We start from the raw sequence: 15,486 nt of genomic DNA, 5'->3' as shown, positions 1-15,486 counted from the left end.
TTAAATTTTGTATTTAGCTCCAATTCACCTTCTTTTATTGCAGCGTCTTGTATCTGACGCTGTCTCAGACTTGACTCCTGGAATCTGGAGTTGTGTCCATCTGAAGAGGACCAAAGAAAGTCGATGACGAAGAAACTCAAAACGAAACATTTACATCGTTTCGGCATCAGAGACATTTATAAATAAAAAAGTATAAATAAAAAGTGGTAGTCTCATTGTCTCATCATTGACTACCACTTCACCTATTTATAGATGTCTCTAATGTCTAAATTTTTTGTTTTGAGCTTCTTCGTCGTCAATTTTCTTTGTATCTCTTCAGACGAACATGACTCCAGATTCCAGGAGTCTGGAGTCAAGTCTGAGACAGTGTCAGATACCAGATGCTGCAACAAAAGGAAGATGAACAGGAGCTTAACTCAAAATTCAACTGAATCGACCCTTACTACCACAGCTACGTTAAATGTTACAGTGTTTACATACAACCATTATCAATTCCCTCAACCTGTGGCACTTACCTGTACATGTTCATAACCATTCCCACGCTACAATAGCCACATTGCGAGCCATTGCCCTTGGCCAGGCGAGCCTGAACATCATTGTATCCCTTTGTCTTGCTGCCAATACCCTCCACTGTGGTGATTTTCCATCCTCTACATGCAAACACTGGCACCAGACACTGCAACACACGTTAAATATCTTTAAGGTGCAACAATAGCTTGTGTATCAAGCATAAAACAGTTTAGTTTTTTTTATTGTAATGTGCCATTTTTGACAATAATATTTTTATTGTTGTTTTGCCCACAATCTAATCATGAAACAACATACATATAACTTATATATTATATTATATATTATAAACTGGCTCAACAATAATAATAAAGTTAACTGATACTGTAGACAAATTAGAATTTCTACTTCTTTGTTTTAACCCTACATATACATGGTGTTGGGTATCTGGCATGATTACTTTTGTATGTACAAGTTTTCTGTTGTTAAATATGATACTACTGTGTTCATTATCTTGTTTATACTGATTTATTAATTTTTGTGTATGCTTAACTTTGTGTTTTAGTTTTCTGACACCTGAACAAGTTCATAAGTATTATATGTTTCAAGTCTTTGTAATATATTATAACAATAACAAATGTTTAAACTCCTCATATCCTTTCAAATTATCCACCATCCATAATTCATAAATAAGAATGTTTAGGCAGATGTACAGAATAAAAATTATATAGTATGATTCAACACCAATGTTTACAAGAATAAGTTCACATTTTGGAAATATCTGTACTATATTAAAGTTGCCAAAACAAGGTTTTTTTCTACAGGTTCAAACGTCAAGGTCAGGGGATGATTCTAGTAGCAGCAAAAGAACTAGAACTATTGTATTTATATGGCATGGGATGATTTCACACATTCATTAGGCACAGTAACATGTAAATAAATTGAACATTGAATACAGACAGTAAGGATAGTAGATGTGAAGTACCAACATTAATAAATTCAGTGTATAACATTACTACAGTACATCAAAGTTAAAACCAAGATGGTGGGCACTCAATATCAACATACTGTATATTAAGAATTCAAACAACTATGACACCACAGTGCTGACCTACTTTGACGGACAGCAACTACTTCTTTATATAGAGTGCATTATGAAAGTAATGCACAAATTCTAAGAAAAATAGATTTATTCATTTGATTGATACAAATGGTTAAAATTCTATAAATGGTCTCCTTCTACATAAACACACCTGCGGAGACGATTCTGCCATGACTGTGAAGCACCCTAGAACTCCCCAACTGGAATGCTTCTCAGAAACGTTGTACACATGAGCTTGGATGTTCTCCACCGACAACCAGTGCTTTCCCTTCAGCTCTCTCTTCAGTAAGGGGAACAATAAAAAGTCACATGAAGCCAAGTCAGGGTTGTAAGAAGGCTGGGGCACCACCCAGTTTATTCTGGGTCAGGTAGTTGGTAACGACAAATGCCATGGGGCTTGGGGCATTGATATGGTGAAGCTTGGAGATGTCTTTTGATTTCAGGCCTGACACATGCAACCCGGTGTTTCAGTCTCTTAAGCACCTCCAGGTAAAAGGCCGTGTTGACAGTATGTCCTTGCAGTACAAACCCAAAATAAATGATTCCTCGGATGTCAAAGAAGACAATCAGCATGTTTTTATGCGAGATATGCTCATGCGGCCTTTTTTTGGGTTTGGGACAATATTATGTGTGCCCATCGGAAGTCTGTCTTTTAGATTCTGGATCATACTCAAACATCCAAGATTCGTCCTCGGTTAGAAAAGAGTTTAAAATACCTGGATTATTTCTAATGAATTCCAACAATTCTTCACTGTATGAAACTTCTGTTAAGCACAAGCTTCGTACACACCTTTCGCATTTGCAAATCCTCCGTCACAATCCCATGTATCGCAAATATTGCCAAGTTCAGGGTTACAGTGATTACCTAGATAATTAACCAACAATAACACTTTGCACACACACTGGACGTTTTCATCAGTTGGGCAGTTTTTGGGCATCCAGAACGAGGCTTGTCAGTGACTTCCTTTTGGCCCTCCTTGAAGGCTTTGTGCCACCTTCCATATTGACATCTCAAAATGCATTGCTCCAAGTTTCTGTTCCATTCTTCCCAAGCCGCACACAAAACTTGATCCCGTACCACTGTTTCAGCGAACGCTCCATCGCATACCGCTATTCCAGTGAGCGCTCCATTGCACTGCACACAATAAAAAAACAGGTTGTGCAAAGACAAGTCCTACCACTCCTACTACTTTAAGCAAACTGTGACCGGGCGCATTTGCAAGAGCAGAATTCCCACCACATTTTCCAAGCGTGTTGCACCCTGTATATACCTATGTTCTCATGTTATTTCGAGAATAAGACCCGCAAAAGTAAACCTTTCACATTAGTAAAGAAAAAAAATAACAAAGGAACAAAAATTCCAGTAACCAATATAATACACACTAGAATGATAGATATTCACTTTTGCGACATCCCTCTGCGACTTCCAACTCTTAGTAAGTAGTGATCCAAGATTTAAGACGTAGCAGCGCTCAACAACTCAACACCAGCTGTCAGAGTGTAAGTTTGTCATACAGACTGGGAACATTGACCAGCAGTTACTGACACGGCGGCTAGACATCTGGCAACACACAGGCTCCGCTGGCTTGACTGCACTGCTATTCATCAGCATTGTTAACCTGTTTATTCTGAACAACTACACATCTACAACATATTAAGTATTAAAAATAATACAGCGTTTTAATCAAGAACTACACATTTCATCATTCAGTTACCCAAATCTTTGATTAAAGCAGCCTACCAAAGGTTCAATAAAATACAGTATATTTAAACACATTGACCGATTTTCAAAAGTAATTGTTGACACAACAGATTCTTATTACCCTACCTCTGTACTGTAAGTGTTTCTGTGTTGCTTTAAACATCTGACTAGGCAATTGATAGCCTTCAAACAATAACACTTTTTAATTTGTAAATGGACCTACTTTATTCTATATTTATTAGTGTCGAACAGTCACCGTTCTCGTAGGTCCCTGCTTGATGAGTGATTAACATTAACACAACTAACAACACTTTTAATGAGTTATTTTCAAGCAAAACATTATTACTGACAGTTATTACTGATTGTTTTCAACTAATGAGTTTCAAAGGAACATTGTTTACATACTTTACAGCATGTTTACAGTAATATTATTTATTGAATATTTTTATAAGTAATTTATATAAATATATATAGAAAGCCATATTGTACCAACGACAAGATTACTAGGTTTACTAGACGAAAGGTGCAGTTTTTACATCTTTTGTTAACAGTAGACTGGATGATAGAGACATCGGCAGATAGTATTGGTGGCAACAGTAGTTGGCATTTGATATAGGGCTTATATTATATTGCCATATTTGTTTTATATCTCAAAAATGTGTATTTATTTCTGAATTTTGAGTCACTTAGTTTCTATAGTCTATTAAATAGTATAGTTATGATAAACCTAAAAAATATAGCACATTACATAACTTACTTCAAACATCCCAAAATGTTATGAAAATCAGACATACATTTTGTTTGTTTAGTTAAAATCAAAATTAATTACTAATATGTATATTATATTTTACAAACTGTAATTAATGAAATAACAAGAAAAGTGTAAAAACTAATTTAATGGTTGTTTTACAATAATCATTTCCAACCACTTGCATTTTGAAGTAAAATGTTAACAATTTTAATTGTTATATATAAAATTTATTTTGTTCTAGAAAAAATATGATAAAATGAAATTTGGTTAATTTTTTATGAAAATTTGCAGAATACTTTATTTAAAGGCCTATCATCACTTTGGTGAATAGCCTCAGCGCTTAAAGTATATATTGATGATATTTGATAGTTAATTCTGAACATGGAAAAACGTACTTTAGTCCGTAAGTTACCTGACATTAATAGTTAGGCTACATGCTAGATAGTACAGAATATAAATTTAATAGAGAATAAATATATTCTCATTCTCATACCAATTTAGTCTACTAGTGGAGTAAGTGTATCTACAGTAGTAACAGATATTTGAAAGTATCATAAAAACCTAAGGACTGCTCTTTATAATAGGATATTTATTTATTTCACATTTACATTAACCATGTAGCAAATAAAATAGGATGATGTTTACTTTAGCCAAGTTCCCCAAAATAATCATTAAACCAATTTCAACAACTGTATAAAATAGTATACAGGGTGTCATACGAAGAGGTTTAAACGTTTGATTTTGTATCACTTGCCAATTTAGCACCGAACATTTTCAAACTCAACACAATTTGTTTTCCCCTTGGGGCGGCCTACTGCCATGCACTTAAGCCTCAAGGGCTTTTTGTGCACCCCGGAAACACACCATGAGGCCTACCAGTCTATGATTTCAGCAGTTCCACAAACCGCCGAAAACAACCAGTCAGGTCCTCCTGGGGAAATTCACCACCCTTGTCCAAACTACCAAAGATGACATACTGCTCCCTTGCTATTGAAGGGCAATCAGAGAGCAGGTGCTCAGCAGTTTCATCCTTCTCATCATACATTCTACTGGAGCGGATCCTCTTGAAGGATGCCGACTCTGTGAAGATGCTTCCTCAGGTGACCATGTCCCGTTATAAGACCAATAACCCGAGAAGACATTGATCTATTTAATGAGAGAAGGTCCGATGCCACTCTGGAGGAAGGCAACTGTAATGACATTCTGCTCATTCTCAAGCCCGGATGCAACCTTCACCTTCTCTCATGCTCCGCGCGAACCCATTTCAAGACAGATGTGAGCAGAGCATTATTTTTGAAAAGAAACCTAAGGTAAAATTAAAAGCTCTGGAATATGTCAAGAACTTTCCTCTTGATTGATAAAATAATTGTTTTTGTTATATAGTATATAGTTGTGAATGTTATCTTATGTATGTAGGTATGTAGTGTGATGATTAGTCAATTTAAATAAGGATCTAGGCACCAACTGCTCCCCCGCACGCGCAGTTCTGCGCCTTGGGGGATAAAAGTGTATGTACGACATTGTATTGTATTTTTCCTGAATAAAGTGATTTTGAACTTGAACTTGAACTTGAACTGCCCTAAAGGATTCACACCTTAGAACACCGCAGAACTGTTGAGGACCCGTCATAATTGACGCTGAGCCCCGGTTGGCCAGGGCATCAGCTCTTTCGTTCCCAGGGATCCCTCCATGACCAGGAACCCAACAAATGGTCACATTGTTGATTCTGACAAGGGAGGAGACGGCTTGATAGCAATCCCAAACTAGTTTGGATTTGATCACACAAGAGTGCAGCGCCATCAGTCCTGACTGTGAAAATATTAATTGTCTTGCTCCTATATCGCAGATGAAGATTCTCACAAGCACATTCCATAATGGCTATGACCTCCGCTGAAAAACTGTTGGATATGGACCCATAGGGACCACCAGCTCCCTACATGGTCTCACTCCCACAATTCTAGTGCCTGTGCCTCTTTTTGATTTAGAACCGTCTGTGAACCATTCAAGCTCCGCTGATGGAAGAGGTTTCCTTCCCTCCGACTAATCATCCCTAGAGGGTATAACAATCCTAAAGTGTTTGTCAAAGGAATTACACCTACACAATTAATAAAGTAGGTTTTAAAAATATTCTGTAAAAATTAAAGCTGCCCAAAAATTGTAGAAACAAGGTGGTGACATATTGAAAATTTTACCATTTTGCTTCCTATAAGTTTATTTCTTGAATTACCTGATTTGATTACTGCTTAACAGCTGATTGATTGAAGAATATTGCTTGTCCTATAAAAACATCCTAACCTCCTCCATTACAGTTTTACTGATATTGAAGTTGGAGAAATGGTTTTAAATGTTGAACAAAAAGTTAAGTGTTATGCATGAGCTATTGCTTTTGGCAACATTACAGAAGCAATTAGACAATTTCAGGTTGTCTACCCAGGAGTTGAACCAACTAGCAATCCAACAATAACTAAGTGGAAAAATCTTTTGTTAGAAACTAAAAGTGTCATAAAAAAGTACTTATAGGACCAAATGAGGAAAGAGACGTACAAGTATGCGCATCAATACTCCGCTCTCCAGGTAAACCGAAATCACTAAGGAAGATTGAACTTGAAACTCGTGTTTCAAAGTCTTCAGTACATAGAATAATTAAGAAAAACAAAATTAAATTTTACAAAAGTCAACTAGCCCATACTCTTCTTGAGGATGATTCAGACAGGAGAGTGGAATTTTGTTCTCATATTATTGAGTTTAATGAGCTAGATCCTAATTGGCGTCTGCGAGTCCCCTTTCTACCACAATGGTGCTGTAAACAGGCATAATTGTAATTATTACAACACCGGTAACCCACATATTCTTAACAGACTCTACTCAAATCAAAAGGAATTACTGTTTGGGTAGCTGTAATTTGTAATAGGGTGCTATCTTACGATACTTGAGACGGTACAATGACTGGGAATAGGTATGAACAGGTTGTAAATTAACAAGTCTTGCCTCATTTTACGGTTCTAGAAATGGAACAAGCAATCTTCCAACAAGATGGTGCTCCTCCTCATTTCTCAAATCCTGTCAAGTGATTACTAAATGACAACCTTCATAGCCGTTGGATTGGTCGTGGAAGTGATTTTTTAGATTGGCCACCCCGATCCCAGATTTAACTGTGTGTGTTTTCTTTCTATGGGGTTACTTAAAGGAACAAGTTTATACTCCTAGCTTCAATAATGATGAGGAATTAAAACAATCAATTGAAGAGGAACTTCTTCGAATACCACAGAAATTCTTTGTAAGATCTTACGATTCATTTGTTACGCGCTGTTATCAGTGTGTCGCTATGGATGGATTACAGTTTGAATAGTTGTGGACTGTAATTGTAGGTTTTTTTAATAGGCTATGTTCTAATTTTCTGATTGAAATGCTTTATTTCTCTATAATGTAACAATAAATAATTTTACAAAACCTAAAACACTGATTTTTACTGTTTTTAAAGTATAGTTTTCAAAATGCCACCATTTTGCTTCAACAATTGCTAGAGAGTTGAAATTTTCAGATTATTTTGAAAATGTCCGGTGCATAAATGGGCAAGTAAGATAAAATCAAACGTTTAAACCTCTTTGTGGGACACCCGGTACTTTCATTTCCAGAAAGAATTGTTATTTTAATTTTTAATTATACCTCAATTTAGTCTGACATGGATCTAAGGGAACAGGAGGAATCAGAGTTTCTGGATGAAGGAGGGTAGCAAACTAAGGAGGGGCAGGTATAAGAGGAGAGAATAACATAGTTGTCAACATTCAAGTGATGTTGAGCGCGAAGAATAGATCTACCAACTGCATTTAAAGGTAATTTAAGAGTTTTTCTGTGTATTTTATTGTTTTTATTGTTTATACCTGCATTGTGAAGTTTATTCCTCCTTTCTACCTCCTTGGTGAATATTAGCCTATTTATTGTTTTTCCTTTCTTATTTTGGTTCTGTTTGCTATTGCACAACTTTTTTGGGTATCTTGACATTGATTTTCCTGATTGGTTAAATTTGGTTGCATAAACATTTACAGAAACAGTCATTATTCTTTCTAGTTTTTGAGTTTAGTGAGTGATGTTTTTTAACATATTCAATGTAGAATTTTGTTTCATGAGTGTACTTTAAAGTATAAAACAATTATTGTGTGAGAATGGACACAAAAAGACAATATGTTTTTTTTTATTGTTAGTTTTGTAATTTAAATTTTTGTACACTGCGGCCATTGCACTGGTAATTAGAATATATGTTTAGGTAAGTTTTTACTCATTTTAGCTCTAAAGCATTGATGATCACCCTTTTTGAATTATATATCTTGCTGTTTGGTACTGTCTCAAAAAATGTTTTTCGTTCGTCACAATCAGTGCAGGCACTGGCAAGAGGCTTTACTGTTAGCCCATTCTGTTATTAATGAAAGTTCCTTTAACGAACTTTCCTTTTTAGGACCGAAATTTAATTGTTTTCTAATGTTTCAGATATTGTGCAGTGGTTAAAGTAAAAATTTACCAGAAAATATAATAATGGCTACAAAATAGCAAAATACAGTAACAGAAAAAGAGTAAAGATGGTTTAAACTAGAACAGTAACCAACTAACAAAAGGACTAAAAAAGTAACTTATGTGAGTGCACTAAATAATTCCAGTATTCAGTCAAGCAATACGATTTTTAGAATAAATAGGGTTAACATTCAACATCAAAGTAAAGAACAACAGAAAGGGCAAGCGATAACAATAAATCATAATAAATAAACATGGAATTAGAAACATGACAACCTAGAATAACACATTACATTACAAACACTTTAGTAGCTGTAAGTATGAACAAGCCCAAGCACCTGCAGTATAATAAGCGGTCAACACTTGAATGATCAAAATTCATGATTATCGAATCATCGATGTTCAAGAGGAAGAATTCATTGATATAAATACTTAAATCAAATTAAGTTGCAGGTATTTAAAATTATAATATAGTTCGGCTGTACTATTTATATATTATAAGGTAATAATTTTATGATGAGTAAAATACTCTCTAGGCTATGAACATTATAAAATGTGACAAACCAAACAGTGGAACATTTACTTACTTTTTACTATTTTGAGGGATAAACGAATATTCATGGTAACGAAAAACCTTTGGTAAAATAGGAACAGAGTCCCTTATGGTAGGGCCAGAGCTGGGATGCGGAGTAGCTTTCTCCTACAGCAAAGCTCTAGTAAAAGATTGGGAAAAGATGACTAGATCCTTTAACTAGAGTAGAGCCTCAGGAATAAGACAACTAAAAATGTTTATCCTTCCTTATACTAAACGGTGGGCATCTCTTCTAGATCAAAGTAAGGAGGATATAAGAATGATAGTAGGAATATTGACAGGACATGATCCCCTTAAAAAACAACTTACGAAGGGACTGATGAATGCAGACTCTGCGGAGAAGCAGAAAAATCAGCGGAACACATATAGCTCAATTGTCCTGCCATATGTACAATTAGGAAAAGATCCTAGGGACATATCTCCTCAGCTCCAAGGACATTAGAAAACAGGAGCCATCAAATCTGATTGGCTTCTGCATAGTCTCAGATTTTGGAGAAATATAAGTAAGGGAGGCGTAAAGGTCCTTTTAGGACTAAGTGCGGAGATAACCATCTCTTTCCCTCAGAAAAATATGTATAGTCTAATAACAAATAGTAGATAGGGACTGAGTTATACTCAATAATATTGTAGGCTGTAGTGAAAATTTGAAATAACCAGTTTATAATTGTATTAGTCGATCCGTCTAAATATTACATTGCAGTGAGTTAAATTTTTGTATACTATGTACAAATATACCCACACATGAAGATTTTGTCTCAGTTTACTTACAACTTAGTAATGCCATTAGAGTAATGAATGATCCTAATACCGAGATTGGATCGGCTGGTAACATGTTACCACGGCAACAGGTTACTGGAATGTAATACCTCAACAAGATATTTTGTAATAGGCTTTTGACAAATAACAATATTTCCTATCTCTAACGGCCGTTACTGAAATACCATACACATATGATTTAACACTGTTAATTAATTTGGAACAGTAATGTCGAAATGAATTAAGTTATAGACTTTTAAGATTATATTATAGTGAAGATATATTTTATATGTGACAGAAATATATGCATATTAGATTACAGTAAATAATAAAACTTTATTTACACTACTTTTGAGCAGCATAGTACTTACAATTACTTTAAAGGCTAAACATGTCTGACAGCATTTAAATCATTCTAATAGATAGTTGATGATCATTCAAGTGTTGAAGCAGTCCAAGCAGTAAAAATGACAATGATGAAGTCACATACAATATACAAACTTAAATAGAAGTTACAGTAAAAAATAAACTATACCTTTTAGTAAGTGGTGATGTATAGCCTCATGTTTCATCACTCTGAGTTATATATTGCCAACTGGAACACATTATTCTACCTTATTCCAAAATTGATTAACCTTAAGTAGTTATATTTAACTCATCACTTCACTTGTATTACTATTGATATTCATTCGTTAGTAATCGAAAATGAACTAGCCTCTTCTATCACTGATAGCCACTAATCAGTAGACCTAGCACAAACTTATCATGTTGTCACACTAATTTTATCCCAAAACTCTACAATACTTTCATAATTTTAATTTGCACAGACAAATTACATCACAACATATTCTGGTTCACGATGACGATCTTAATCTTGAAAATGTGGACACACAATTCAAATAGCTTCAATTCAAATTTAAGGTTATGAGCGGATTATGATAACACAGGAAACAACGGATTACAAGGACTAAATCGATCCCGGGTCTATACAGCTGGTGTAGCCAGTGCAGTCCACAGACTAACCACCAACGGTGTAGTTCTTGATGTCAATAACTCGATGAATGACAAGGAAATATTGGCTGTTTAAAACGGTAACTATCCATTTGCCATGAAAAAACAACTAATGCAATCCTTTGTATATATTTTTAGCCACTTCCTATTTTTTTACTCATGTACATAACTTATTAAAAACAATAGCCACTAACTTGAAAACATAATAAGTGCAATGTATTCCTTTTCGTTGTTTATGGTTGTTCTGTGATGTTTTATGAAGTTTGTTTACAATAGAAACCAAAAACTCCCACTGCAATCATCTATTGATCAATATTGATCTTGAATTACACCTTATCCTCAAACATTGTGCTTCCATTATATTTCCACGCCTGACCGTTCTACTTCCAGGTTTGCAGTCGAAAAGCATATCATAACTAGTATTCAGCTTTAGATCGTATAAATCCAGTTAAGAGCAGGTCTGACACATGGGAGGGGAATGGTGGTATGGAATATATCCGAAAAGATATAAATTTAAATGTATTAGAGAGGCTAATGTATTAAATTAGAGAGCAACTTTAGCTTGCAAGTTGAACGTTCTTAACACTGTGATAAACTACAATGACTGGTATAATATCCTCAAATATAAAATTGCAAGTAAAATTATTCTTCGTGCTTTAGTAAATAAGTTATCGGTTTTCTCTTGGTTTCCCGGTTCACGAGAAACCACCGGTCCGATTCCCGTCACCCGTGGAAGTTAGGAACCGTAAAAATAATAAACCAAATAAACGTTGGAGCCACAAAAACTTATGCGGAAGCTAAAAAGTAGATAAAATAAGTACATTAATCAGTGTTTAATTCTCTTGGTGCTAGGTGTTGAATAAATTTGTAGTTACCTTGTCATTAATTAGGTAGGATACTAACTTCATCTATAGTTAATACCTAATACAAACAAGTAGATAGCACATATTATTTAGTATTTAGTTTGTATGTGTGTGTATATATATATATATATATATATATATATATATATATATATATATATATATATATATAGTTAGTAGTAGCCTAGTAGTAATAGTATTTACTTTAGTGGTACATATTTAGCAAACTATTTTATTTACAAATCTATTTAAGAGTTGGATAATAAGTAATAAGAGAGACCAGTCCCTGGTAATAACAATAAACACTAAGCTGCATGAAATAGACTTGCAGGACAATGTGTATTTGTTTTAAGGACCTCTATTGGTTAGATTAACCAACATATTTTGACACATTCTTCATGGTATTCTTGTTCTCTTCAGTGTATGTGTTGAGCTGGTTAGGAAGAAGGTTGCTCATTACTTAGTTAATTTAAGAAATTTTAAAACTAGTCATTAGCTAGAACTTTCAACTTGGTAAGTTACATAGCTTAGGTAATTCTTGTGGTAAGGTGTCATAACAACATCAGCTTATCCACATTTTTATCCCAAATAAATTGTATAAAGTAAAACAGTTATTTTATAGTCTAAGCAGTTGACATGGAACTGATGTCTACATTAGCTATTTATAGTAAATATACAATTATTGACAGACTTGCTGTTTACATTACTTACTGCCTTCATCCTTCTGAACACAATAAAAAGAGGGTAAAATGGCATATTACATAAAAAGTTAAACTATTTTTATCACTATTTATTTCATTGTTCTATATAAGTGGACACTCTTGTTCTATCCACACTCTTTCTTTTTATTTTTGATAAGATCCTCACACACACCAAAGGTCCTTATCAGGACAAGCAGACTAAGGCTTAAGACGATCCGCCTTTACTTAAAGAAATATTCCTACCTAAAGAAATTACAATACTTAAAGAAATGACTGTAACCTACAATTATAATAATAAATGCAGACAAAATTTCAGTTATGAAAAACTAAGCTAATTCGAAATTCCTATCTCTCTTACAATTTCCTGATTTAAAAATAACATGAGCACACAGTATTCACACTTTCACTGTTAAGAATATGATGTTTAATTTCTTCCTGAACATACCTAACATTCAAACACATAGCAATTTTTAGATAATTTTTTAGACCATGAGGCTGGCTAGTTGATGGTATGAGAGTTGGAAGTATTACTTGAGTTATGGATGCTATGGTTGACCACAAGGCACAGTAGTAAATGACGTGATGGTTGACGCAGTACTGAACTGATGACAGAATGCTTAGTTCAGCTACCATCCACAGGTAACAATAAAAAACGCAGATAACTAGGAGCAAAAATGCAAATATAATAACAAAATAGCATTTTAATTTTCATTATTAAAAGCATCATTATTTATGATTTCCATTGCCTAAATCTATATACATATAGTTTTGTTCGGATCAACGAGTAAAATACGTTAATAACATTGACATTTTTATTAGAAACTCCGACCAATAATTCAACTGATACCAATTCTTGAATAATTTTTCTTAACCTGTTGACGACTAAGGATTGATGTGTCATCCTTGGCGTGTCTCTCTTGAGGACTGCCAGGCCAACCCGTCAACCTCAATGTTTTTTACGAAAAAGGCCACAGACCAATCCATCGTTAATAAGAGCCTACAATTTATACAAAGTGCTTGCATTTATTTAAATTTAAAACATTTACACCACTTATAGTCCTTCAATAAGTTAGACCTTGTTTTGTCTAACAAAATAAAAACATAAAGTGATTAAATTTTACACATCATCTACACTATACTTTCCATATCAGAAGTGTCAACAATAATGTAAAATATAAATACAATTTATGTAAATATATATTAAAAAATATTTAGTGTTGAAAATAAAATAAGGCATGACATATCAATCAATCGACGGAAATAAATAAAGGTTAGTACAAGTGTAATTATACTATTTACCAGTACATTGTTTACACTGTATATTTTCCCAGCTTGTAAGCAAAATATTTTTGTCATAATAACTCTTATTTTAGAATCAAATCAAATCAAAATTTGCAGTTTTGTTCAAAATAAAATTGTGAACCAAATTAATTGGATTCCCACCATTAAATGATATTGTGTTTCTATCTTAAAAAAACCAAAGTATACATCAAAAATTTTTACTTGTTTACATAAAAATTAATTATTGGCCGGAGAGGGATGCCAGATTTTTGGAAGAGCCATACATGTGTGAGACTTTGGAATGACGAGAAGTTAATTTGATCGAAATTTGTTTGAAAAAATGTTCTTTATGTTTTTAAAAGGTTTTGGATATTTTGCGCTGATATGCAACATTATGATCTTTATTTAGGAAAGTATATATGCCTTTAAGAGATTCCATAATTTTCTCTTTGTACATTACTGTGACTAGTAAAACAGTAGCGTTTAGTTTGTCTGATGGTGAGATTTAGAATTAATCATCTTTCACAAGGATCGATGCAGCCCTCAGTTTCCCCTTGTTAAGATTGAGTTTTGTTGAGGAAATTTGTTTACCAAGAGACTGGCCTCGCATCGAAATTGGTCATCCTGCTCCTCAGATAACAGCCAACAGATTCCAGTCAGGAAATGCAGATTCACGAAAAATATTAACCCTTTGGATAAAACAGCAGTTTCTGTTTTACTTAGTATGTCAGGTGAAAGATTTTTAACATTCTCTGTATTTGTTTGCTGTTCAGAAGAAAGTTTTTTGTTGGTCCATGTAACACTACATGTACTGTAAGTCACACTAGGAAAAACGTTACATTACAGTCACTACACTAGGTCAATATATATGTGAAAATAATACAGAACACAGCACACACACACCAATTCAGCAATCTTCTGATCTATCAACAAAACTTATCACAAAAGTCTTTTCCTCTATGGGATGAAGTTGATGTAGAAAGCATAGGTGTCGATGTCACATTATTTATTGTTTCAGTTGGGTTTTAAATGGATAACATTCTAGTTAACATTTTATCAGTTAAACTGTATTATTATTAAACTTAAGTTATATTAATAAATTATTTTGTTAAATTGGGCATTCAACCGTTAAGATACAGTTATTTTCAGAAGCTGTGATCGAACTTCAATAGTTAAGCTTTGCTATGCCTGATAGTAAAAAAGCTTAAAACAGAAAAACTAGGCAAACCTACAAGTCTAATGAATATAATGAACTTACTTTGTCATCATTAGATAAGAAATTGCACTTATTATTTTGCTTCTGATGCTAAAATATTAAGGGGGGAAAGGTATGATTCTTTTTGCCATAAAAAAACAAATGTATATGTACCACTATTTTTAAAAGATAATGTAAGTTGTTTCAGGTAATTTTTTTTTGGACAAGATCTCTTAATTCATCCCCTTTTAATTCTATGATAAGGATTTATAATTTTTTGTCTAGATATTGATGTGCAATTTTTTAAATAATTTCAGTTATTATAAAAAAAAATATGTTGACGAGATTTAGCTTTATTACCATAACAGATTCCATGTTTGATTATAATTCTTGTTCTTAATATTATTTAATGATGTTAAGTTTTATTTGCGGTTCATGTTGTTGTTATCATTTGTTATTGGTTTGTCAGATTTATAAGTTAAGTGACAGGAAAGAATTTATAAAACATAAAAATATGCA

The 15,486-nt window shown here is 33.7% G+C and overlaps 1 protein-coding gene across 2 annotated transcripts in view; it reads right to left on the bottom strand.

Moving 5' to 3' along the window:
* LOC124369924 (xanthine dehydrogenase-like) overlaps positions 1 to 15,486 on the bottom strand; it is a 292,507-nt gene that overhangs the window by 192,507 nt on the left and 84,514 nt on the right. For both annotated transcript variants that reach the window (XM_046828119.1, XM_046828118.1), the window contains exon 4: positions 516 to 676. In XM_046828119.1, the coding sequence (XP_046684075.1) occupies positions 516 to 676 (161 nt within the window). The remainder of the gene's footprint in view (positions 1 to 515; positions 677 to 15,486) is intronic.

Source organism: Homalodisca vitripennis, chromosome X (assembly GCF_021130785.1).
Source record: "Homalodisca vitripennis isolate AUS2020 chromosome X, UT_GWSS_2.1, whole genome shotgun sequence".
In the NCBI taxonomy this organism is placed as follows: Eukaryota; Metazoa; Arthropoda; class Insecta; order Hemiptera; family Cicadellidae; genus Homalodisca; species Homalodisca vitripennis.
Note: the sequence above shows the minus strand (reverse complement) of the source record. Positions and strands in the feature narration are given on the sequence as shown.